At 42.2% G+C, this 27,956-nt stretch overlaps 1 protein-coding gene across 1 annotated transcript in view; it reads left to right on the top strand.

Annotated features, from left to right (window-relative positions):
- usp43a (ubiquitin specific peptidase 43a) overlaps positions 1-27,956 on the top strand; it is a 97,818-nt gene extending 69,862 nt beyond the window's left edge. The window contains exons 9-16 of the mRNA XM_056409303.1: positions 2,822-2,925; positions 4,560-4,637; positions 4,813-4,942; positions 8,325-8,444; positions 11,487-11,736; positions 13,194-13,352; positions 23,045-23,206; positions 23,341-27,956. Coding sequence (XP_056265278.1) covers positions 2,822-2,925; positions 4,560-4,637; positions 4,813-4,942; positions 8,325-8,444; positions 11,487-11,736; positions 13,194-13,352; positions 23,045-23,206; positions 23,341-24,509 — 2,172 coding nt within the window. The 3' untranslated portion in view covers positions 24,510-27,956. The remainder of the gene's footprint in view (positions 1-2,821; positions 2,926-4,559; positions 4,638-4,812; positions 4,943-8,324; positions 8,445-11,486; positions 11,737-13,193; positions 13,353-23,044; positions 23,207-23,340) is intronic.

Here is a 27,956-nt window from a genome sequence, read left to right as displayed (position 1 = left end):
TAGGCGCAGACCACACATTAATTAGACTAATTAAAAATAGTTTTAGAATGGTAGTAGAGTGGTGTTTACCTGTCAATATGTCTACATAGTGTTCACCGCTCAAGAGATGGCTCGTTGCTTAATTTGTAAAAATAGTATTCATTCCCATTTATCCAGTCTGACATTAATCTGAAGTGGTGGTGTAGAGATGTGGTGACTGTTGTTTAGCTAGTCTCCTTTTTCTTTCTTTTTTCCAGGAGAATGGACCAAATGTCAACTGGAAGTTTTATATTAATACAGTTTGAAAAAGGATTGTTTTCCTAGTATATTCACAAAAGCTCAGGAGAGTAGACATGAACCTGTGCACAAACATCCATCACATAGACATGAGAACTCCACCACTCACCCACACACATACATTATATTATGTAAATGAATTGCATTTTAAAAGCAGCTGGAAATGTTATTTGTTATTTTTATGGATTTTTAAAAGGAACTATGTTGCATGTATTTTTTAAATATATTTACTTAATTTTAGAGACATTTGTTCATGGGACTTAAATGTTCTGAAAATGTATTAATAAATATAATTTACAACAGCAATGACATTTGTGTGTTATCCTTTTGCATTACACCATACTGTTAATTTTGAACAGACATCAGTGTGTTTACTTTGAATTAATTAATTTAGATTAATTTATATTTCCATCGTAAATTAGGTCTTAAATTTTATTTAGACGTGGTCTTAAAAAGTCTTAAATTTCACTGGTTTATTCCTGTAGACACCCTGAGATCGTTTCTGAGATTTAGCTTAAATTATATTTTACTGTACCAAGGAAGAGTTCATAAAAATAAGTCAGACTTTTGTTTGTTAAAAAAAGTCCTGTATATAGATTTCCCCAAGAGTTCCAGGAAATGAATGATGCAGATGTGTTCCATACATATCTGAAATCCCCTACACTGGCAATCAATCAATTTTAATTTATCAATGAGGACATTTTTTAAAGTAAAAGTCCTAAATGTTTAAAGAAATCGGTAATTTCTTTAATGTTTGAGGTGCTTTATATATCTTTTTCCTCATAGTCCCAGGCAATAACTGATGCAGATGTGTTCAAGACATTCCTGACTTCCATTACCCTGGAAATCAAACATATTTACTGTTGCAATTAGGAGATTTTTCAAATTAAAAGTCCTACATTTTTAAAAGAAATCTGTAATTTATTTAATGTTTGAGGTGCTTTCTATATGTATTTCCTCATAGTCCGAGGCAATAATGCTACACAATAAATAGAATGCTTAAATCGACACCGTGATCGGATCTGCAGATACTGATTTCAGTGATCGGCACCAAAAAACCTGATCGGAGCATCTCTAATAAATACCTAGCCGTCACACAAGGTTAATGCAATTAAAATGTAATTGTAGTTCATTCTGCACTCCTAGTATTTAATTAACTCTGATTAAAATCAAAGAGTTCACCCCGGGACACACACACACACACACGTGCACACACATATACACACAGTCTATAATGATGGTTTTATGGGCTGAGCGTTAATTATGTCACCGCTCACTCAGAATCCAACAATAATCCTCCTCTTTACCGCCATAAAAGAAGCTCTATGTTTCAGAAGAGTGAGCGGAGATAGAAGGCAGATTTTAATTACATTGTACTATGTAGTTTTGAAAAAGAATTACTGCTACATTCCTGAATATGGAACACATCCCGCAAAGCATCGGGCGCATCACGAGCCCTGAAACCCAGCGCTCCACTCTCGCACGCACGGCCACTCGCACTGTGCCCGCCACTGGCCCTCGAGTTGCCACGGGCGACGCCGCGGTGACAGGCAGCGCTTGTCGTGACCTTATCCACAGCGAGCAGCTTTTAAGCTTCATAAGACCTGAACTAAGGTGGAGGAGAGAAGAGAAGTACCAACTTGTTATTTACTGATCCCCATCTCGGTTTCTAAGTTTCCTCCTCCAACAATGTCTGGACAGAATTGGTATTTTCTGCTGACAAAGCCATCAATATAACAATAATGTTTATGATTCTGTTCTCATTCCTAAAAGGAAAACAAACTGTGGAATTTAGGCGCATGTAGTTTCTGTTCTCTTATTCCTTTAACGGGCAGAAAGTGTGCCATAACTGCAGATGAGGTTCAGATAAGATAATCCTTCATCCGTCCCACAGCGGGGAGATTTGTTATTCGCTCTGCTTCTGCTTTTTTTATGCAATGTTCTGGTGCCACCCTCAGGTTCATTCAGCGAAATACAACTTTCGAATGAAAAAAGGAAAACATGAGATGTTCCCGCCGTGCATGCCAGTGGAATAGATATCTGCATACTTGAACCTGTGCAGAGAACCCTTTTGTCTTCAGCTGTGGGACCCGAAAGGCTCTTCATCAGAGCATCAAGGGTTCAGCTGCTGTAGAAACAGACACATCGACTGACTCGCATGCCATAAACACCCGCTCCTCTTTGCCAGCTCTGACATAAAAGAGGAGCATATCAAAGCCAGCCGAGAGTGCTCATGCACTTGGCTGTGCGCTGAGGCCCGTGGGTGGTCGGCGACAAATTTCCTGGGCTGGTGGAAAGGTTTGAAAATGAAATGAGCGGTGAAGTTTGTTAATGTCTTGGGAAACTTCCATACAGGCTTTTTGTCACTGCACCATGGTCACTTTAAGAAATAAATAATAGCAATAAATCAGACTTCCACACAGAGAAACAGATTAGTTAATGGAGCGATCCCCGTCCGTCACGCCAGCTAGTCGCGTAAATATTATCTTGTGAAAAGAGTGTGATGTCCGTTGTGCTAATGTGTGTGTTGTTGTCTCCCCTGCAGAAGGCTGGTGGGCTGTTTAAGATCAGAGTGGTGGGAGGATCGGACGCCGACAGCTACCTGTCCCCACTAGACAGCAGGCCGCTGTACCACCCGGCGGTTGACAGGTCGGACACACACGCTTTGCGCACAAACACACACACACACACACGGTTACAACCCACACAAAGAAAAAACACCTTTCTGCTCAATGTATACCGACATGGACTCAGCAACACGTAAGTTCTTCTTTGTGGGCTCAATAACACATTTGTTACAGCATGGATTTCCAGTCAGTCAGCACATTGATGCATAATAGCACACGCATCCTATATTACAGTACAGATAAAAACAATGCACGAATCAGGAGTTACTAATTACCACCAGTGGCCATCGATGGATCGCTGCATGGTCACATAAAGTCGTGAACACAGAGAAAGACCCATATCCACGTAATAAAAGCAGTTATCATGAGAAACTAGTTCTTTTTTTTTAAAGATCCAATGGAAAAACCCAACCTAGCAGTTGCTCACAAAGTCGCTAACTCCAGCGAGAAAGTCGCCAAGTCGTCAACACTGACCGCTCTTCCCTCCAGAGCCACTCCCCCAAATGTTTCATCATGAATGTTAATGAGGAACATGGTAATACTCACAGTTGTTAGCTGGCTGCCTTTGGAAGGGCCGGAGAGCAGCTGGACGGGCGATCATTCCATTCAGAACAGGAATTTATCATTCAATACTTTGTCCGTCGTTTGATTCATTAAACAGCTGTCAGGATGTACCAACCTGATGATTACCAACCCTGCCTTTCAAACCGTGCATCGAGATAACTGCATGAACTCATATATTCAGAGAGGTTTCTTTGTTGTGCATTAGACAAAAAGCTGTGATTTCTTGAAGAGGCAAATGGCGCAAAAGGGGATTACAAGGAACTCAAATAATAATCTTCCTTTAGCGATAACGAGCAGCTGAGGGGCTCAACTGAAGATCAGGCCTCAGTGAAAGCGCAAGATAATGAGGTCTTTTACATTTAAAGGGCAACGGGAGAATCCAGCTGCTTTGCGGATAAAGTTTGCAGAGCCCCTCTCTAAATAAATTTATTTTAAAATATAAAAACTAGAAAAATACAGACAGAACAACACACAATGACAGAATTAAAACTCAATGACTAGCACTATAGATTATTCACAAGGTCTGAGCCCATCGACCTCGGAGTCAGGGACTTTATGTCTGGGGTTCGGGTGAAGCCGGCTGTGTGTGTGGGTGTGTGTCTGTCTGTGTGTCTGTGTGTCTGTGTCTGTGTGGAAGCCTTGGGGTTATCGTCAGCCGTTCATATTTATCCAGAGTCGGGACAAGATGTGGTCCTTCAGTGCTCTTCAACGTCCTCATCTTATCTAAACCTGAAACCTCTCAAATTACTAAAGCTATGAAACAGAAATCATATGTTTCTTCATGTCTATTAAAAAAATGTTTACATAACAATGTCTCAGCATCACAATTGCATAGGCTTCAGCCTCCCTCAGTTACCCAATAACATTGGCAATATATTGAGTCTTTTTTTACTAACTTCCCTCCGGAGATCAATAAGGTATGCAGTTATTTACCGTTTACAATTGTTGTGTGACTTCTTCGTGAAGTCGACTCTGCAGGTAGCAACTCCGGCTCCCGAGTGGCGCTCCTTCGTGCTTTTTCTCGCAGTTGTGGAAGTGTTTCATCGTGTTCATAAGAAGTGTATCTGTGCTTTGTCTCCTGCTGTGTTGTAGAGCTCTGAAGTTCTGCGGCCCCGGGGGACCTCCTCACGTGAAGGTTGTCATTGAGTGGGAGAACACGGCCAAAGAATGGTCAGCATCGCACAATCATTTCAACTTCTGGGATAGTGGAAACAAACATGGAGGCAGAGGGCGGGGCTGTGGTGCATGTCTTCATGGGAGTCACACCAAACTAAACCCTCCAGCTGAATGAAAACAATAAACCGTGTGTGTGTGTGTGTGTGTGTGTGTGTGTGTGCGTCTCCAGTCTCTTTGGCAGCATCCAGGAGGAGGTGATCAAGGACGCGGAGAGCGTGAGGAGCCAGCAGCAGCAGCATCTGCAGCAGCACAGCTGCACGCTGGACCAGTGCGTTCAGCTGTATACCAAAGAAGAGCAGGTGAGACGAGAGCAACACAACTCTTGACGAAGAAAATAAAGGTCGTTATGCACAGATGGCAAATAAATCCAGCCATCTGTCTTTCTTGTGGCCTCCTGTGCTAAATCCTAATCTCTAATCTTTGAATGTAAATTGTTGCGCCCGGCCTAGGGGAGCCTGAGCGTAACATACGGATGGGTCTCCCCGCCTCCCAAATTAGGACCAATGCTGCAGTTTATAATGAACAATGGTTGTTTATTGTGCACTCTGTTTCTCATCAATTCTTCAGGGTGAGTCTGGCTGAAAATAACAAACAAAACAATCCGTGCAAGTCATCTAACTTCCCCATCTACCTGCTGCAACGAGCTCAGTCGCACCTGGATGGAACCGATGTCTCTGTGAGAGTCACTTTCTTTGACTTCTCCAGTGCATTTAACACCATCCAGCCACTGCTGCTGAGTGAGAAGCTGCGGGTGGCCGGTGTGGACGCGTCCACCATCTCCTGGATCACTGACTACCTCACAGGCAGACCACAGTTTGTCAGAATGGGCCGTGTGCTGTCTGGAACGGTGGTCAGTGATGTTGAAACCCACAGGAACTGTTCTGTCTCCTTCCTCTTCACCCTGTACACCAGTGACTTCCAGTACAACACGGAGTCATGCCATCTGCAGAAGTACTCTGATGATTCTGCAGTGGTCGGGTGTATTAGGGATGGACGGGAGGAGGAGTACAGGGCAGTGGTGAGTGACTTTGTAAAGTGGGGCGATGAGAACCACCTGCGGCTGAACGTGGCCAAGACCAGAGAGATGGTGGTGGACTTCAGGAGGAAGGCGACAGCTCCTACACCTCTGAGTGTCCTGGGAGTGGGCGTGGACATGGTGGAGGAGTACAAGTACCTGGGCGTCTCCATCGACAGCCGACTGAACTGGAAGGCCAACATCAACGCTGTGTACAAGAAGGGGATGAGTCGTCTCTTTTCCTGAGAAAGCTTGATCCTTCAACGTGTGCAGCAAGATGCTGGAGTTATTCTACCAGTCGGTTGTGGCCAGTGTGCTGCACTTTGCCATTGTCTGCTGGGGAGCAGCATCGGGCCGGTGACACCAGCCGTCTTAACAAACTGGTTAGGAAGGCTGGCTCCATCATCGACTGCCAGCTGGAGCACCTGGAACAGGTGGTGGAGAGGAGGTCGTTGAAGAAACTGGTGTCCATATTGGACAACCCGGACCACCCTCTCCACCACCTCCTACAGGGACAGAGGGGTACTTTCTCCAGACGTCTCCTCACGCTCCGCTGCCACAAGGAGAGATACAGGAGAACATTCCTGCCGACGGCTATGAGGCTCTACAACAGTTCACCTCTTGCCAGATCACCCTAACCCTTCTTATATTTTGTGTTTTGTTTTTTTATTCTTGTGTGTTGCTGCTACTGACTCGACAAATTTCCCCTTGGGGATTAATAAAGTATATATCTATCTATCTATCTATCTAGACCACAAAAGAAAAGAAAAAAAAGTACAGATGTCTTACCTATCTCCCTATCAGAAAACAGGGTTAAACAAAAAAGGGCTGCTCATCCACATCCTTTCTAATAACTAGGGTTGGGTACCGAAACCCGGTGCCAATATGGTACCGGTTCCAATACAACCGGTATTACCCGGACCGAAACGCAACGCACATTTCGGTGCTTCTTTCCGGTGCCTGAGCCGATTGAAATTGAAAAAAACTATTGTTGTGAACTTCTCTGGTGACTCCGCCCTGTCAGCAGGTTACGAGCCTCTCATATTTAACTTTGACAGCGGAGGCTGCGCCGTGTGTGACTGGTGAGCCCGTGTGGAGCACACCAGCGTCAAGCTGGACGCGATAGGGAGACCGTCACCGGTCCCCCTGAACACGTGGAGACCGATGATGACGAGCAGCCTTAACTCAGATTAGTACCGTATCGTTGATTGCAAGTCTTGCATTCATAAAAGTAGGCCAAGAAATAATAAATTAGCCATTATAACCATGCTTAAGTTAGCTCGTAGCTAGCGTTAGCGCGTAGCTAGCGCTAGCTACGAGCTACGAGCGTGACAGTATGCTAGCAGATGTGTTGATGTGCAGCGGTCCCGGCTGTATACCTGGCGTTACCGGGAATATAATGACGGAGGAATAAAGACCGTGGGGCATCACTTTGTTTCAGTGTAACTCTCGCTGTCAGAAGCAAAACTTTATTTGTCACGTGTCATCTTCAGTACCTCTGATTGGTTGTTCTCTTTGCCCATCAACACAGTGACAGGATTAACCCTATAAGGTCTGCACATGACAATACATATCACATATAATGGAGAACATATATTGTGTATGTTAACAGTCTGATATCCGTTGTGTGTCAGTGCTCCATGATAACGGCTTCTCCAGGGAATATGGCCGAAGAGGTTTTTAATGTCCTCATTGTGCGTTTAAAAAAAAAAGTATCGGTTCAGGCACCGTTTAGGCACCGGTATCGTTTTAAAAGTACCGGTTTAGCACCGGTATCGGAAAAAACCCAAACGATACCCATCCCTACTAATAACACCACCCAAAAATCTGTGTTGTGCCGCATGGCCCGGTTGGAAGCTGGAGAGGGAGGGCCGGCCCCACAGGTTCCCTCTTAAGTAGCCGTCCAATTACCTGCAACGAAAGGAAAAGCAAAGGGCAAGCCCCCCCCCCCCCCCCTCAGGCAGGGAGGTGAACAACAATAATCTGAAGCTTTTTCCCCTGACGTCATAACAAAAGGATACACCTGTTGATATGAGGTGATCATATTCATTTCCCGATGTATGTATACAACTTGTAAAATCCAAAAAAAGCAAACCAAAACAGCCGTTAATGCAGCGGTAAAGCTGTAAATGAATACTGCATTTTAAGGGGTACCCAATATTTACAGGTCTAGGACAGTATGTCTCAGGATGTATCTTGTGCTCGTTGCTATGACTTGTCGGAAACATCGCAGAGCCAGTATCCATTTCTCCAATGTGCTTATTACGCTTTATTAAGCCCATGGAGCCCTGCTTTCAACTATAGATAGCAACAACAGATATAGAAACGGAGATAACTGCGTCATGGTCAGGGGCAGGATTATGACTCAGAGGGCTTTGATCCATGATCGCTTTGGTTATTTATTTTTGATGAAATCTTTTCAGAAAAGTCGACCTTTGAGCAGTGTGAAGAGCAAATACTCGGCTAGAAGTCAGATCGATACACGCTCAGGGGGTGGGAGGACTCTTGCACTTCATCCTCTGCAGAGTCCTCATTCTGCACGATAGAGCTCGGCAAGCCATAAAGCAAGAGCCCCCCAATTACATGACGAAATAACCACACATATCGATACACTGCTCAGAGTTTGATTTATTTCCCCGTGTAATGGGTCCTTCCACTGATTCCAGCTCGCCCCGGACGACGCCTGGAAGTGTCCGCACTGTAAGCAGCTTCAGCAGGGCATGGTGAAGATGAGCCTGTGGACTCTCCCCGACATACTCATCCTCCACCTCAAGCGCTTCCGACAGGTACGTGTACCTGTAGAGGCCTCCGGGGCGAAACAGGCCCTCTGGTTAAACATGCATCCGATCATTTATCTCTTAATGCTGTCGATGTTTTACAATCGATCAAATCACTGGTGTGACGTGATGGGCTCACTCAAAGTGACAAACACCCGCTCCACAATGTACCAGGTTTTCTGGATATATGTGTCACGGCCATTGTTTGTGAACACATTTCTCATGGCTTCTTTTCCACATCCTCCATCACCTTGCATTAAAAGACACCAAATAAAAGTCATAAAATTCATCTCCAATAGCTATTTCCACCGTTCCAACAATCCCTAACTCACCATTGGAAAAACACGGATCCATCAACTGGCTTGGCGGTATCCTCCGTAGAATCTAAAGGATCCTCGACATTGCACCAGCCCCTCGAAGGGATTCGACGATTTAGCATCCTTGAAATTCGGCCGTTGAAGGACCCTTCCTTGACTTTGAGATTTATTTCACCACTTTGTGTTTTCTGACGCCAAGGCTGTGTCAACGCGAGGAACTGAAGCCTCCCGGTAGAGCCACAATCTCTCGAGGCGGACCCTTCTCCAAAGCTGATTCTAAAGCAGGTGTAGGATGTCATTAGACATTCTGTCCCATGTCACAGTGGGGAACGCACAGGTGTGATGAATTAAACTGAGACGGCTTCGGTCTCAGGGTCCGGGCTCACTGGGACGCTTGATGAGGGCAGAGCCCTCGTTAACGTTATTTGCAACACCTGTGCGTTTCCTAGCATCAGACTTTGCATATTGATACGTAATGTGAAGTCAGGTCTCACATGTGGAGGAAGGCTCACAATTAATACCGTGTGTGTGTGTGTGTGTGACCATTTAATTCCAAATGGCTTCTCATTAAATGAGTACCGTGTAGCACATTGAGACCATATTTGTGTTTATATTTATGGTCTGTGTGCTGCAAGATAAGTATTTGAGTAATTGCTTCTTTATCACAATACTCTCCCACATCGTGGTGCTCACGCTGAGTAATGATGATTGGAAGTGCTCACACACTTTTATTTCTCTGTGTGCTGTTGTTATTTGAACCTGCACTGACCACACACACACAGTGTCTGCTCAACCAATTAAGTACCAGATGCCTCTGACCTTTACGGGGCGGCTTTAGCTCAGTGGGGTAAGAGGGCCGTCCTGCACCCGCAGGCTCCCATTAGTTGCAAGTCGTCCTTGAGCATAACTAAGGATGGGTTAAATGCAGAGAACTAATTTCCCCTTGGGGATAAATAAAAGTGTATATTCTATATAATGCTGGTAATAATATTGATAGACTTTATACATAGCACAATTCAAAACACTGTTTGAATGTGTTTTACAATAACAACAGAACACATTTAAAACACGAAGAGAAGGACATGAACCAAAAGCAAAATACTAAACTCATAAAAACACTGTCGGTGAAAAAGACCCCGAAGAAAATCCCAGAGAAGCAATTCTAAAGAAGTGATCCCAAAGATGATAACTTTAGGCAGGTCATTCCACAGTGGCATCTGATGATTTCATGGTGAAAAGGGACATTGGGCAAGAAGAGATCTGAAAGATAACTCCCTCAGGGCTTTCTACGAGATACATAATATCTTAGCCCGTGTGGGAGAACCAAACTCCATGAAATGATTTTGAAGAGACGTTTCTCTTCTTCTTTTGATTCCAGAGAGGGAGAGAGATTAAGGAAAGTAATCAAATCAACTATTTATGACAGTGTGGCAAACGATTTCTCGATTTTTGGGAGAAATGTTCTAATCCTCAAAAGGTAAGGGTGTTCACACAGCAGAAATGCAGCACAGTGAGGATGTAATGGGGGTCACAGCTTAGAGAGAGATGAGTATCGTCCACATAAAATAGAAACGGATTGTCAGGGCAGCAATATATAAAGATGTAGTGCTTCTGTCATAATGCCTGCTGTCACTGCGCAACCCTACACATTGATATTAATATCATGGCTTCTGATGCTTTAGTTTTAATCGCCTTTTTAATCGGCCTCATTTGAGTCCCCAAATGTAAACGACACACATTTACAACCTGGGACAGGGATGACGTATGTTTACAGATTGTAAAGCCCTTTGAGACAAATTTGTCATTTGCGATATTGGGCTATACAAACTAAACTGAATTGAATTGAATATTTTGTTAAAGCATAAATTATACAGACCGTTTAATATAACGCTGTCTTCTTTATTTTAAAGATACAGTACAGTAGTTATATCCATGTATATTGTTAAGTACCATTAACAATATACATAGTGTGCAAATGAAAGTTTTCCTTCTTTTTTTTAAGTCACTGCCCATCAGAATATATTGTATGTGCATTGAAACTTCACATTCGCTAAAAAGCATTATTCAGCTGGCTGCGCTCTACCTCCCACACAACTTCTCACTCTTTGACATGACGCGTACCAAGGGATTATTTTCCATCCAAAGTAAGCCCGAGCTCTACCTTTCCCTTTGCCCGGAGCTAGATTGGCAGCCCTCTGACTCATCTGACAAGCAGGTGGCACCATCAGGCCCCCCGGGTCAAACTGTAGCCTCACAGCTTCTGCATTATAATTCAGTCATTCTCTCGGTTGGACTCCATGCCAAAGGACCAGCTCTGCACAGGAGACTTATCCAGAAGCCAGCGACACACACAACACAGTTCTGGAGGTTGTGGGCGTATGCAGAATGTCTCACTACGATCAGCTGCCAGCCCCAAGAGGGGGAAAGGAGCTTCAATAGTGAAGAACGATTTGAGGGGAAATCAATACATTGTATTTCTGCATGTCTGCTCAATTCTAATCAGACCGTGAAGTGATACAGAAAGTCACAAGCTGATGTTTTTGTTATGCTAAGATGCAGCTGCGACATCTCTGTTGGCGCGGTGGTTTAAAAGTGCATGAGCATGCTTGTTGCAACATTAATTTAACAGCTGCTCAATCAGTTGATTTCTGTTCGATCGACTCCACACAGATTGTCACGAGACCATGTGTTATTTTTCATACCGGCACATATGAATATAAACTTTTTGAAACAGGTAGGCGACCGAAGGAACAAGCTGTCGACCCTGGTGCGCTTCCCCCTGACTGGTTTGGACATGGCCCCCCATGTGGTGAAGAGGAGTCAGAGCATGAGGAACCTGAACCTAGGGGCCTGGCCACCGCCCTGGAAGCAGCCGTCTGGCCAGTGTCACCAACCTGCCGACATGATCCTCCCATACGACTATCTGTTCGACCTCTACGCTGTGTGCAACCACCACGGGGGAATGCACGGAGGACATTATACTGGTATGGATTCGATACAGTATTCATGTTGTGTTCCGGGGGGCAGTGTAACTCACCGCTTGCAGCCCCATGTAAACATATCTTCGGTCTGTTCAATAGAGATTACGTCACCCTCGCATCAGCAGTCACATTGAGCATAGTTCTTGCCCATTCTTTATAAGTTGAATTTCCAGAATAGGTGTCATTTAGCTGGAATTCGCCAATCAGAAGCCACTCTCTCCACAGACCATTGAATAAGCTTGAATAAAAGACTTAACAAGTCTAAAAGTGTCCCTTTGAATACAACTCTGACAATGTGGCACGTCTAGTAATAATTGCAAGTGGAGTACACCCAGCATGTGTGAGGGATTTTCAGTATTTACCAGCAGCACCCATTCAGGTGCTAACAATGCCAGTGAGTGAAGAATCACTCAGACAACTAAAGAGTCCAACCCTATACCCAATACTGAAGTCACTGGATTTTTCATTTCATTTCATTTTCACATAGTTCAAGGAACAGCCAAACAGAACTACCCGATATGATGAGTATTGTTTTAATATAGCACACAAAAATGTAAGAATTTACCGGGAAACTACTGAGGGAAGAATGAGGAACTTAATGCTAATGAATCATTAGTTAATGCATTTTTTTTCATTGATAATGTTTTGTAAACGATTAGTCATTTGAAGAATTATAAAATAGATAATGATGAGTAACTAGATAACAGACTCGGAGATCCAAGTCATTAGGTAATAATTAGTTTATATTTGTGAATGGATCATACTGACCTCTACGAGTCATTCCTGATTAACTTTATCGGTGCTGACAGCATAAAACTAGTAACGACTCATCAATTACGCATTACCTGAACATTAATCCCCCCACCCCCTGTAAAGCAAAACAGTAGTAAAAACTGTAGTACTCTTGGGAATACTCGAGTAACGTATCATTATCCACTATATTATCCTTCGAGTTATTTGGGTAAGTATATTCCTTCAGATCTTAGGAGTCCCCTGCAGTCTGGGAATCTTGACAAACAGGTGAAGCAAAGCAAGGTGTGTAATTGGTTTGTGTAGAGCCACAGCGCACAGGCTGGGGGGGCGATCCAGGAGAATTGGAGACGGCAGGAGATGAGGAAAGAGAAGCAGTCGTCTCCATGACAGCTGGCTTGACAGTCGCCTCCTGTCTCCGGGTCTTACTGCCTGAAATCCCACCTTGGAGTTGTGTTGGTGGTGGATTATCTGTGCGTCATGCCTGCGCACAATATAGCTGCTTTGGTTTTGTGTGATATCACGTATATCTACGCTTCTTCATGACCACTTTCCTTTCACTGTTTTATCTCAAGCAGATTATGTTTTTTTAATTTAGGATGTGTTGCACAAATATGAAGGAATGAGTCTGGCATCAACAAATCCCATTAAAACCACTTTAGCCTCTTCCTCCACAAAGCCGATTTGAAGTTGTCATTGTTCTAACCCAGCTTACTGTAGGAACTCGGTGGACGCACAGTGGTACAACTACGACGACAGCAGCGTGGACCCGGTGCCAGAGGAGGAAGTGTGCACCAGAGGAGCCTACATCCTTTTCTACCAGAGGTGCAACACCATTCCTCCATGGTCGGCCAGTTGCTCCGTCAGAGGTATGATGTCGAATGATTAGCAAACAGGAATTAATCGATGAAAAACAATGTTTGAATTGATGTGTTCACAATAAATCAGCTGATTCAACCAGTCATGTGAAAAGGTGTAATCATAGAACACACGGTGTAATCAGAGAATAGGCGGTTCTATAGTTGAGCAAACCCCAAATCGGAATACATTTTACCGGGCATAAAACTCGTAGCCTGCTCCATCTCCATCACACCCTCTTGTCGAAACAACAGCTACCCAGAAAAAATACCCACCGTTAAAATATGTGAACCATTCTCCAAGGCGACAGGTACTTTAACCCCCCTCAGGTTTTCAGTTTCCTATCTGCCGTATTTACGATAAGAATGTTACATATCCTAAATGTACACTCATGCACGAGTGTGGTTGATCTGGAGACAGTTGCCATGCTCTTTGTGTCCCAGGAGGCTATGTCGTAAGAGGTTAAAATTCATGAATGTGTATTGTCAAAATACCCTTTTTGAGTGTCAGAGTGGGAATGTTCTCTCAGCTCATCACAAGTGTAAATTGCTAGTTCCTCAAAAGCCTTTTTTCCCTGTTCTACGCCTTTGTGGCCTCTCCGCAGTCAGTGTGGAAAACATCTGGAGGAGCGTGCACACGGCTGTCATAACAAGGGGATGAGAATGGTGGAGCTGTAATTTAACAACACAATGTTTGTGTCGTTTTGTAGAATGATAAGTGGACTGTTCGTCATAACAGCCTTTTAAATTTGTGGACAAATATTATATGATTTTATGCGGCAAACATTTCCTGAGAATTCATTGTATATATATATATACATATAGCCCCATATATACAGGACTGTCTCAGAAAATTAGAATATTGTGATGAAGTTCTTTATTTTCTGTAATGCAATTAAAAAAACAAAAATGTCATGCATTCTGGATTCATTACAAATCAACTGAAATATTGCAAGCCTTTTATTCTTTTAATATTGCTGATTATGGCTTACAGCTTAAGAAAACTCTAAAATCCTATCTCATAAAATTTTAATATTTCCTCAGACCAAGTAAAAAAAAGATTTATAACAGCTGAGTGTTTGTCAAGGCTCAGGAAACCCTTGCAGGTGTTTCGAGTTAATTAGACAATTCAAGTGATTTGTTTAATACCCTACTAGTATACTTTTTCATGATATTCTAATATTTAGAGATAGGATATTTGAGTTTTCTTAAGCTGTAAGCCATAATCAGCAATATTAAAAGAATAAAAGGCTTGCAATATTTCAGTTGATTTGTAATGAATCCAGAATGCATGACATTTGTTTTTTTAATTGCATTACAGAAAATAAAGAACTTCATCACAATATTCTAATTTTCTGAGACAGTCCTGTATATATATATATATATATATGGGGCTAAATCACAGCGCAAGTCAGACATTAACTGGACCTTGTTACATTTTAATTGAATATAAAAGACGGCCTCTCACTGTCACTGGTTGGTGTCAGATTAGCACTTCAGTGGCACTTGAACGGCACTTACTTCTGGTACTTTTGTAGTTTAGCTTTCTTGAAGAAATTGTACTTTCTTGATTCGGATTCTGAGTTTGTACTCATGGTTGAAGTTTAATGCACTTATTGTAGGTTGCTTTGGATCAAAGACTCAGCTAAATGACTTGTAATGTCATGCGTCCAGGTAAAGGCAAGGTGTTTTTTTACTTAAAATTTTTTTATTGTTTGAAGCAAATCTGCGAATAGCCTTCTCCGGCTTTCCCAGGTGCAGTGGATATACAACCAGATAGCTCTCTTTTAATCAATCAATAAATCCAACTTATATTTCAGACTCAGAGTCCAAATAGTACAAAACATTAAAATAGAATAAAATACATACAAAACCACAAGTAAAATACATCGACCTACGAATGCCTTATGAATAGGCAGCTGTACCAATATCTTCACAGCTGGGACTTGTAGCATGGAGTACTGAACTTTATATTTAATAAAACCATGAGGATTTCATTTTCGGAGTCATCAACCCGGCAAATCAATTTATACATAAGATCTCTTAAAACAGCTTGGAAAGTATTGACTCCTGCAGCCACAAACATTTCACTGGCGCTACTCCAGCTCGGTCTCTTCAGTAATATTCTCATGGCATCATTAAAAGCTACTTGAAGTCTCTGTAGGCTTGCTTTTTGTAATTGGACCACATGTGTGCAGTGTAGAGTGGACGCTATGCTCTCAACAGAGACATCTTCCCTCCATCTGTACACATACTGAACCTGCGTGAGAGCGCTCGTGCATACATCATACGACATTGCCGATAGATGTCTTCATCGTTGGTCATCTGTTCTAAAATGTCCAAGATATTTTACCTTATCAGACACCGAGGTAATTAAACAATTTGAAGACTTTGGTCCTCTGTGGTTCTACAGATGAGGATAGCACTCTTACTGGCGTTGTATTTGATGTCATGTTCCACACCATAGGTCGTACATACAGTAAGGAGCTGCTGAAGAGCAGCACTATATGGATAAAGAATCACAAGATCATCTGGATACATAATATGATTAATTAAAGCATTTCCAATCATGCGCTCAGTATTACAGCCTTTCAACTGATTGGACAGATCATCAATATATAGATTAAAAAGAACTAGGGAAAAAATCCCCCGTTGTCGGATCCCATTGCTGACCCCACATGGGGCGAAAACACTTTGGCCCGATTATACTTGCAAAGTCTGGTGAGAATACCAGTAAGCCAGAATTCTCACAATGTATTTGGGGACACTATTTGACTCAATTTTACAAACAGAATTCCATGAAACGGTCAAAAGTTTTAGAGGCATCAATAAAACACATGAGAACCACTAAGTTTTGACCTCTATATTTGTTGAAAATTTCATTTAAGGCTCATATATACAAGTCAGTGCCATGTTTGGCTTTAAAGCCGAACTGGTTATCTGAGGAGTGAATAAACTCATTTATTCTGTCCAACAGGATTCTTTCTAAGACTTTTGACAGGAAGCTGGCCAAAGCAATGGGCCTGTTATTATCCAGACTACCTACTTTACCAGCTCTGTTTTTAATGACGGGCACTAACAGAACAGACAGCATTAAGTCTGGTAACAAGCCATGCATCATGAAGCCGGTAAAACAAATGGCAAGAAGAGGAGCTACCCTCGGACTAGCATATTTAAGGTGAAGTGATATGGGCTAAACCACTTGCTTTGGCATCAGCCACCTTATTTATAGCTTGGTACACCTCATGTGACATAATAATCATTGGCATATTACTCTCAATATCGTCCACCTTGTACAAGTCACTCTTGATACATTGAACCAGGTACTATAATGCTGTCACCATAACTCACCAATATTGTCTGTTTCTGAAATTCCATCAACAGTGCACGGCAAAGATGTTTTACAGTTTTTAAGAGCTCTCACTTCTTTCCAGAAATAATCAACAGTGTTACTTTTCAGCTTCTTGGCCAAGGAGTCAGCTCTAATGGCCTGCTCACTTTTACAAATGAAGGGTACGGCATATTTATAGTGAGCTTCTTGTACTCGAGCTCAGGCCCTTGTCTGGGTCTCCCTGCGATAGCCCATGATTTAAAAGCTGTACACAACTTTGCATCTCTAGGTAGATGAATATTACCAAGAGATGTGTCTGTACAAGCATAAAAGACTAAGAATACCTACTTTGTGAGACTTGAACAGTTGATTTTTTTCTGTGTTGACTCTTATACCATTACTAGTGAGTGCTGGGAGATATTCAACATTTATGGACATAGAAAAAGGTAGATGATCAGTTGTTGCTGCCCCATAAAGAATGCCCATACATCCTAATGAAGCATGAGCATCAGTTGTACTAATACAATGGTCCAGCCATGATGTAGTGAGCCAGGCCTCACTGATGCATGTATATGTCTGGAGGCAAAAGCACTTCGCTTGACAGTATCACATGATTATCATTACAGAACTGAGCCATGTGTTTGGCAAATAGTGAGCAGTTGTCTGAGATATCTGCATTCATATCCCCAATGACATATATACTAGAGGACATATTATCTTGAATATAGGAGCCTATTTAGATATTCATCCTCATGGTGATGGCACTCATAAGGTGTATAACATTCAGGATAATAAATTCCATATCATCGTGAGAAAAATATATTGCAATACACCAGTCAACACCAAGCGTGACCACGTTTATCAATGAGTCAAGCTTCTTATTCCATCGAATAGCCACGCCCCCTGGTATCCTACCTCTGACTATTCCCATGCCAAGGTCAGTTGTAGACTCCCCAGCCCCATGAAAGTCATCATTGAGAGTTTAGTCTTTCCAAGTCTTGCTTTGCTAAGAATGTCTCTTGTATACAACCACCATGCGGAAAGCTTTATCCCCTGCACTCTGGTCCTCAGCATGATCTCATTTTTTCTGATAGATCCTGAGAGGAACAAACAGACTCAATATCCCCCAAACACTCAAAGAGAGATTTTGCCACTACTATTTGTGCTTTCTCTTGCGTGATGATATCCCTGCACCAAGACACATCTGTCTTCCATAATCAGGATGTCATAATGATGTATGAACGACAAAAGATTCTGGTACTCGACACCTCACGCTCGATGGAAATCAGGATCAAGATGGATTAAGTTTAACAATATTACAAAAAATTAAAGCTCTTGATCGTGGCTCCGTTCCTGCCGATGCGCCACAGGCTCCTCGCGGAATACAAGCGAGCAGGTCTGTCGAACCCCGGTCAAGACAAACGTTATATTAGTGTTCAACAGCCAATCACCTATCCTCAAGGATTAGTCTTTTGTTCTTCCAAATATGCATCACCTTCCCGTTGACTAAAGCTACACAACAACATGGAGGGCGTTAAACGTCACGACCCTTGGTTGCGACATCACACTTCCGGTCAGCTGACTAAACAGTTCCTTCACAATAAAAGTCTAGTATGTTACTTTCCGGATTAAAGTAACGTCACAGGATTCAACCAGCTTCATATTTCATGAGAAATTTCTGAAATAATAAACTAACATTCATTCCCATGCGACATACATATACACATTAAATCTTGCCATTTACATTGATCATTTACATACGGTTAATACAGAAAACAGTGTCTTTCTCTTATGCTTCATAATACATTCATCATAATAAAATTATTCCTAATATTTCCTATTTATAATATCTTTCTATATGTATTAATTTAAAGCATTAGACTTCCTCTATGTACATGTCCAGAATCAAAATAAACTATTACAACCTAACACAACCTAAAGCAAATCATCCACAGCTGAGTAACTAACTCTCACTACTTGTTCCTCAGCAGTGACCTCGGGCCAACGGCGGTATGTGTGCCTGAGGTTGCTAATCACTTCACTACACTGTGTAATCACGTCGTAGGAGCAGAGCTCAGGTGGAACTCCAACTACAGACAAATGGTCCGACTGAACTGTTTTCAATGTCAGAGATACAATTATTTAGACTAGAAAACAAAGACATCTTCCATCGTTAAAATAAAACTAAAGTTGCACAAAACATTACATAACACCATAATGCAGCGTTGCGAAAGCCAATCAGACACCAGGGCATACGATGTTCCTCCGTGTGTGTATAACGTATTTAACGAAGAAATAGTGGTTATTTCTTCCGCGGTGGATGGCGGAAATGATTTTTCCATGAAGCAAAGCAACGGAGATAAGCCACGCCCCCTCACCGGGCGAATGATGCGATTAAACCACAAATAGTCGGGCGAGTAAACTCACGCGAGTAAAGCGTTGTCTGTACTGTTTTTGACAGGGTTCATACACATGTTGACCAGTGGATCTCCATGACCTTTCCATGACCTTTCCATGACTTTAAACAACATTTCCACGACCCAAAATGTTGTGAAAACTCGGTGTGTACATGAAAAAGTAAGAAGATTTAAACTAACAATAAGAATTCCAAAGCATAGAGTATATACACAGCGTAAATAAACATATGAATATAACACATTAGCATTACTTTTCCAAAACTTTTGGGGATTTTATTTTTTTCCCAGTCTTTTCCAGGCCTGAAAATAACCATTTTAAAAGTCCAGGAATTTTCCATGTTTACCATGACCGTGAACCCTGTTTTGAATAAAGGGTTGAAAATGACAGTTTTTTATCCAATTAATTGAAGAAATAGTCAACAGATTAATCGATTATCTAAATATTCGTTTGTAGCAGCCCTAGTTACATCGATGAAAAAATGCAGTCCTTGAGATTTGCTTCACGTTGGAGTTAAAGGACAAGTCCTGAACAAAGATAACCGAGATTCTTTACAGTGGTGTCGGATGCCCGGGCAATGCCATCTACAGAAACCACATCACCAGATAACGGCTTCACGAAGGCTCACTGTGAACAGTCAGTGTCTCTTTGAAATGGCAGATTTCTCTCCCTTGTGAGTTGCTGTGATATTGATTAAAGTCGCAGCATGCTGGTTCAGACACAAACTGAATTTGCAAGTACCTAGTTCAGGGAGTACGCTTTTTTCCCTTCGGGCAAGTAGCTGAAGTGCTTTACTAAAAGAAGAAGATTAACAGGGATTTGGACAATTATCATCGTTTAGGTATTCTCTCCTCAAAGCCACCAGACTAAACGAACCACACACCTCACTGATCTTTGTCAAACACAAGACTGTCGCTGAAGGTTTCCTCTCGGTAGTTTTAATGATATATAATATATAATATGAGCCCAGCAGATGGGCTCATATTATATCTATTATATTATATTTATTCTACTTTCTGGAACCACTATAGCATGAGCATGAAAGCAGTCAGCAAATTAGCTCGCTAACTAGCCAGCCGCTCGATCATTACAGATTCACAACTTCGGCACCAAAGAATTTCGCCTTCAATAAAAAAAGCTTTCAAGCAGCGGCATATTATAAACTAATATTTATATACACTTTTATTAATCCACAAAGTATATGAATCATGTCCTAGCAATCTCAAGCACATGCTTGACTGCACAGCGGGGAGAGCAAACGTGTGAACTGGTGGAGCCACAATTAGTTCCCTCATTGTGTTGCCGTTAACACCGCTCCACACACAATGCTGAGTTTGTGCTCATGATTTATGTTTTGAAATGTGACACTTATTACTCGGTGGCCGTGTATTCATATACCCAGACGTGAGTAGGTGTGAATGTTGCATTCTTTACATCAAATATTGAAGGGTTTGTCAGCATCAAATGCAAAACAAATGTGAAAACAACCAATAAAAGGAAAACAAAAGGAAAAACTGAGTATTACTATTTTCCGAATCGTGTGCATCAGAAGAATATATATATATATATATGCATTCAGAAATGACTCAACTAGGCAGACAGGAAGAACGGAGGACACAACCTATGTTTATTCGGGACATTAAGGTAGATTAGTGTGGAAAATACAACATGTTTACCTCAATGGTAAGTCAACACACGCTTGTAAAGGTCAGATAAATATGTAACTTCATGAAGTGGCCATGTTGAGCATGCCCATACTGATAGCACAAATGCCACAGGGCCTCTCATGAGAAAGGTTTAACCTTTTGTCATTATGAACTTTGCTATTACTTCCACTATACAGTACATGTCAGAAATAATGTTTTACTGATGTTTAACATGCACAAATTTGGTCGACATTCGGTATTTTACGCTGCAGTTTGTCCTCCTTCAAAAGGGCAAGCTCTCTGGAGGATATTCATCTGTGTACAAATATTAGAGGCAAAATGTGAAGCGCACTGAAGCTTTACATTATGTGGAGTAAATTTTGAGATGAATGCAGACATTCTTTGTAATAGCTATAGTTTTAATAAGTATAGCTATATATAATACTTATTCATTTCCTAGAGCCCACTAAACTGTATTAGGGTTAGTTTAATAAAAACATTAATTCAATATTATTTGTAATTGTACATGTAGCTAAGTTACTGTGACTCACAATCTAAAATGACTTATTTTTTCCACCTTTCTTAAGCAATAACTTTTTAGGACAGGCAGGTTTTGTTATTTTAATGTTTTTTTAGATCCGGCTGTCAGAACCATTGACCTGTTGCATATACACGGCTATGTTGCTTTGACACATTTGTGCTTGACAAGCTGCTGCTCACACAGCTGTTATAGAAAAACTCTCCGTTTCAGTGGGCATGTATTGTTTTCAGCATAATTTTCCTCCAATAGTGTACTCTCTATTCTTTTCCTGAGGAAATGTGTCACAGCTTTCTCTGTTATCCCGTGAGTAACGGACTGAAGATGGAGGCAGCAACGGGGATTGTTATTTTTTAGCGTTATATCACTGGCGGTCGGATGAGACCTCACGCCCAAGCTCCCTCTCCCGCGTCTCGGTTCCTACTGCTCTTTATAGGGAAGAGATAGGCCCACACACACACACAGATTATTTACAGCTGGGGCTGATTGATCACCAACTGACAATCAATCAGCGGATGCAAAGTGAGAGAGAGAGAGTAAAAGAGAGAGAGAGAGAGAGAGAGATTCATTGGTGGGATTGGAGCATCTTAATGATGGTGAACCTCCACCTTTTACAGGCTGCAGCACATGATAAGGGAGAAATAATGAACCCAAAAGCCTTTTTAACATTTCATCATGCAGGGGAAAACATGTTTTCTCACAACAGTGGTCAAAAGTAATTTCATGTAGGTGTGAGCCTGCCAGAGAGCGCTGCAGGAACAGGGTTGTTTTGCAGTCAAGTCTTGTTGTTCCAGACCATAAACTCCATCAGTAAATACTCCTCTTGTGAAACATGTGGAGCTCCACACACAATGCTGAGTTTATGCTGATGTGATTTATGTTTTGCCACTTGTGTTTTGAAATGTGTTCCTCATATGGCCACTTGAGGAAGGGAAAAACATGTTTGATAAGGAAGCGAATCAATTACTGTGGATCCTCTACGTGGAAATGACCGACTTCACAGCAGTGAGTCGAGGACAAGTTACATTCATCTTTGGGCTAATATTGTATAGATATGTCCTGGGTGCCTTCTTTATTTTATAGTTTAACATTATGATTTGTTATGATAAAATTAGGAATTATTTAGAAAATTGGCACGATTGGTCGTGGTGGCAGGAGCACGATGAGCCACAATCCCAACAGCTTTGTAAATTGATGACCACAAAAAAAGTAAGCGTGCACGCTCAGACAGTGTATGATTATAACATTATATAGTATTGTGCTGCAAAGTGTGACGGTGGATACGTGGTTGAAAGAGGTATTGCAAGACTTGAAGAAGAAAGTGTTGTTAACTTTTTTTTTACTTTAAACTACATCGGAACTTTCACTTTGTGATGAACTGTTTGAATAAAGATAAACTCCAATCAATTTTACACATCAAAGTTACTTTATGGGTCTTGTGAATTAAAAAATATATGTATGTGTAGCTCCCGAGGGCGCCGAAAAAAAGTCTGATCAATAGTCGAAAGTGATGTCACTTGGTCTCAAGAAAAACAATTCTGTGGGTGTGGAGTTAACAAGTGATCTCACCAGACCTCTGTAGCTGCTCCTCGTCTCTGCTTGAGGCTATAAAACTATAACATCTCCAAAGTGGTGCATTGTGGGTTACATTGTTGCAAGGTTTTGACACGGTAGTATACAAAAGTATTTCATCTGGTTCTGATTCATCCAGTAAAGTTGTAGGAGGGCAACTATTTTACGCTGATGCTTCATTTTCCCTCTATTTGTGTCACAGGGTCCACCAGTTCATCGATGTCAGACCACTGGCTAATCCGGCTGACAGGGGATAGCAAGAGAGGCAGCATGGTCTCTCGATCCTCCACCACCTGCCCGTCTTCCTTACCTGACTTGCCTGAGTCTCCGGTCTTCCTTGAAAATGGCTCCAAAGAGGAAAGAGGTGAGGGGCCACACTCAGTATTTTGCCCGAATCAGTTTGGTGTCTTATAATTTGCTTATTTCAAGCTCAATCCTCTACAAAGGTGTCACATTCAAGTGTAAAAGCTAAAAACATGTTCCTCTCTGTGTTGTCAGGGGGTTTCGAGAGCAGGCCCTTAATCAGGGGTCTTCAGGGACGCAGCGTGAGCATGAGAGCCCCCAGCAAGACCAAGAACACCCTGAGCAAAGTGTTCCCCCTGAGCTGGTCCTTTGGTTCAAAAGACAGACGTAAACCGGACCCAGTGCCTCCCTCAGTCCAAGATTCTGCCCCTGCGGAGCTGGTGCAGTACTTGGAATCGGGCCGGCGGCCCCGGTGCACAAAGGATCCAATAGTGACAGTGATGAGCGAATCGCGCAGGATAAAGGACACTGCCGAGGGCCGGGCTTCAGCCAATGTCCGATCTGCGAGCGCTGGGAGCTTAAGTTGCATCAGTAGGGCGGTGGATGAGCTGCCTCCTGACTCTACGCTGGTCCGGGAGGGCCAGAGGAGAGCATCAGATAAGACAGCCAGCTTGAGACGCAGGAAGGGGATCCAGGCAAGAGATGAGATGAGCAGCAGCTCGGGTAGCAACACCCTGACCAGCAAGAAGGATGCCAGGAGACAAAGCTCCTCCAAAGCCTCCCAGGAAACTACTGAGACAAAAATAAGTTCCAGTGTTGGAGTTCAGCCCAGCAACAGCTCTCCTAGCCTTCAGGATGGGACCTTGAGAAGACCAAAAGGGGAGAGAGATGATCAGGAACACCGCGGTGCAAATGAAGGAAACTCGAAGACCAAGAAAGGGGAAGTGCCCAAGAACCACGAGGGACTGCGCTCCTTTTTGAAAGGTAACTTCCTGAAGAAGGAAAAGGACTCAAGGAAGTCCAGGGAGGGAGAGTCAGGGAGAGGAGGAGGTGAGGAAGGAGACAGAAGGACCCGAGCGAGGCTGCCGTTGTCCAACGGAGCCGCGGGAGAAGGAACCAGGGTGGAAAGAGGCAAGTCTAGCGGCCCGGGCCATCTGCGAGATGAGCTGGCGAACAGGCCGACGGGACGAAGCTCGGCGAACATCAAGCGCTCCCAGAGCTCCTCCAACATCCCCACCAAAGCGGAGCAGAGCATGCGCAGGACCGCGTCGTTGCATCGCAACGGGATGACCGCGGCGCCACCAGCCCCGGCACCGCCGCGCAGCCTGACGACGGACAAACCGTCCTCCGGCACCCTGCAGAGGGCCCGTTACAGCACGACCTCGCTGGGACGCAAAAGGACAGTTCCCGAGTCCAGCTTCTGACGCGGGGGCGCTCGACGCCACTCACAAAGCCTTTTCTGATCTGTTGTAGTCGATGGCGTTCGATCCCTGGGATCAAAGCAATAGAGCTCAATTCCGAGTGGCGGGCCTTTTTTTATGTCTCCAGAAAAGGACGAGGGTCAAAGTGGCCTGCACTATGGAGTTGAGAGACACGTAGCAAATGAAGGAGGGATATAATCAGCAGAATGAAACGATGCGACCTGTCCATCAAACTTATTCGGTTTATTTTATGACTTAAAAACAAGTGCCTGAGCAACTAATATGCAGTTTAGACCAATGAGTTTGTCTGTTTAGCACTGCAAGTACGATATTACGCAAACACACACACACACACACAAGCACATTATCTGCATTTGTGTCTTATTAGTGCAGCTGGAAATCATCACTCCATATTAAACTCATGTTGTCTGCTTAACAGCTGCTTAACACTGATTGTGTTCAAATATAATAACGTAACGCGTCCACTTGATGAGGTGAGTCACTTTGAGGGCGCAGTTCCAAATTTACATGAATTATTCATATTTAATGTTGGTTTGGAGCGCAGGTTGTCTTTGAACACATCCCGGTGTGCTGGTGAAGGATCGACTCGCCCCCTCCCCGTGTGACAAGTGAAATAAATTTAATATAAATGAATAATGGTGGACAGTTTATTGTTTTTCCATTTGGCATTGACCGTGAGTCTCAGTTCTCATGGAAACAAAATTAGGTCCGTACATTCGTGTTCTGATGAAAACAAATATTCTGTTATTAAAGACAAAACTGCTTTATGTGATTGAATTTAATTCTGACGCAGTAGATGCACAATGTATTTGGTATTTTTCTTTGTGACGGGTTTTCATTTTGACACTTTAAATCTTCCATATCAATAAGTGACAACTGGAATTTATTTTGTACATCCAGAATAGTATAATGATAAATTATGGGGTCACTTGTAAGCATGTTTGGTAACACTTTATTTGAAGAGAGTATTTATGAATGTTTGACTGTCATTTGGTCAATTACGATATTTTTTATGAAAGTTGTCATTGCATGAACTGTCTTGACAACGTGACATTAACAATATAACACACACACTATATCATCATCATATAATATTCATGTGTTAACATTAGGCCAGAATGACATTATTGGATGGCATAGCTACATGTGTAACTGAGCTAACGGCGGCTACAGTTTTAAGTGGTTACTTTAGTTGAGGTCAAGGAAAATATAACACAATTATAATGGTCTAATAACAACCATTATACAAACCGACAACATATGGAAGTTAAACGTCAATTACGACAGTCATAAATATTCATAAAGACTCAAAGTGTTCCCACATATTTTATTCAATGTAATCAGTTAGATTTTTGGTTTATGTTACCTTCGACTTTTGTATCCCCCTTATCAATGTGCTTCACTTTTAAATGGTAAGTTGTTCATGTGTGTGCAATTACACTTGTGGCTCTTGAGCAGCTGTAGCCGGAGCCACTGGGAGTGCTTCAAATAGAACTGGTGAGAGAAAGCAGTTGATTTTTCATTTTCCTGGCCCTGATGTCTCCAGGGATTCATTCAAATGTGTGACTTCCTGGTCACACGTCTGCTTCCAAATTCTGCCGATAACATTCAATGTTGTATGTGCACAGAAATGTCCCATGATGCCTTCTCAGGCTCTCCACGTGTTAAACCCCCTCATTGATATTTGCACAGTGCTGCATAAAAAGAGAAAAGCACTCGATGCTGCCGAAGCACCCAAACACAGAAACAGCCTTTTTTTATGTGTGTAACGAGAATTTGTCTTTAACCCTTGTGTTGCCTTTGGGTCATTTTGACCCGATTCAATATTTAACCCTCCTGTCGCCTTCGGGTCAATTTGACCCGATTCAATGTTTAATGTCGGTGTTCTTTCGGGAGTCAACAAACAAACATAAAGTACCTCACACTTAAACTTGGAAAATAATATTAATTCTAATAATTTTCTGGAGATTTTAATAGCTGGGGTCATATTGACCTCAAGGGTAAAATATGTTAGTAAATATAAAGGTAACAGGAGGGTTAAACATTGAATCGGGTCATATTGACCCGAAGGCGACAGGAGGGTGAAACATTGAATCGGGTCAAATTGACCCGAAGGCAACACAAGGGTTAAACCTTGAAAACCAACACTATTTATCAAGCTTCAATAATTCCTAATGTTCTTCCAAATGAATATGAATACTGGATTCATGCTCATCTGTGCAATCTTTATTTTATTGGTTATTGGAGCGTTACATCAATGTGTTGGACCGGAACGAGCTCTGTAGTTTGCTACTATACGTAGAGAGGGAAGCAGACGTTCACTGACCTGCACTCCTGAATGCTTAAAATGAGCATCGACATCAAGTAATGACATTTAAATATCAGCCTGTTCCTTTTTTATTCTGCTTCATATCAACTTGAGAAATCTCCACTCCACTCGTCTGAATATGAAATGTGTGAGATCTATTGTCAAGATTGAGAAACTCTGCTAACAAAACCTTTAGAATTGGACTTTCATTTGTAGCAACGGCTGTATTTTCTTTACAGCCTGTCAGGATTTCCCTTTGCCTCGAGCTTCATTATCAGCACCCACGATGTAGAATAATCTAAATCATAACTGTGCCCATTTTCATAATTCATAGATGGTAATCCTAAGGTTAAAGACAGTCAAGAAAAACAACAGTTTACATGATCAACTCCTAAATCCCAAAACTAGAGCACTATGTTTATAGAAGGCGAATCGGAGTAGAACGGACATTCCCATTTAAATCAAGTAGGGTGTTCAGAGCGGCGGCCATCTTTACATTTACCGATTCTATTGCAAACTTTAGTGGGTTCATTTCCATATAAACCGGCTTACGTCAAGTAGCAAACTCAGTAGGTGAGGTTTTGCAGTCACGACTAAAACAAGCAGTGGACTACTAACGTTAGCTAGCTAGCTAGCGGATAGTTGGCTAGTTTTCTACAAATGTTCACTCTTCTGTTCACATTTTTTAGGTGAGGTGAGCGCATTCCACAGAAATGAGTCCGTAAATCCTTTTTTAACTAGCGATATACACGAAATTGCTTAACGACCACCAGTAAGAGTGTTGGCAGCTTGGTGTTGAGAGTTCTGGCAATTATTTGTTGAGTACCAGCTGGCGGTTGCTCAGTAACTTTATCCCTTGCACGTTTATTTTTTACCAACACTTTCGGTAAGATGTACGTTTCTTTAAGGCTGTCTCAAGTAAGCAATAAGAGTTAAATGTCTTCTTCATTTAAGTTGATCCTTAGAAGTGCTGTTGTTAAAACGTGTTCTTTGAGCTGGCGGTCGGTCAACACAAAATCCAAAACTTAGTTTTCACTTTAAATTGTCAAATGGGATTGACTGCAGCTGCTATTTCGATATCCTCCTCTGTGGTTATATTAAACTGTATAATTGTATTCGCA

The sequence above is a fragment of the Pseudoliparis swirei genome, chromosome 24 (assembly GCF_029220125.1).
Source record: "Pseudoliparis swirei isolate HS2019 ecotype Mariana Trench chromosome 24, NWPU_hadal_v1, whole genome shotgun sequence".
Lineage (NCBI taxonomy): Eukaryota > Metazoa > Chordata > Actinopteri > Perciformes > Liparidae > Pseudoliparis > Pseudoliparis swirei.
The sequence above is the reverse complement of the archived record's forward strand: the minus strand, read 5'-3'. Positions and strand labels throughout refer to the sequence as shown.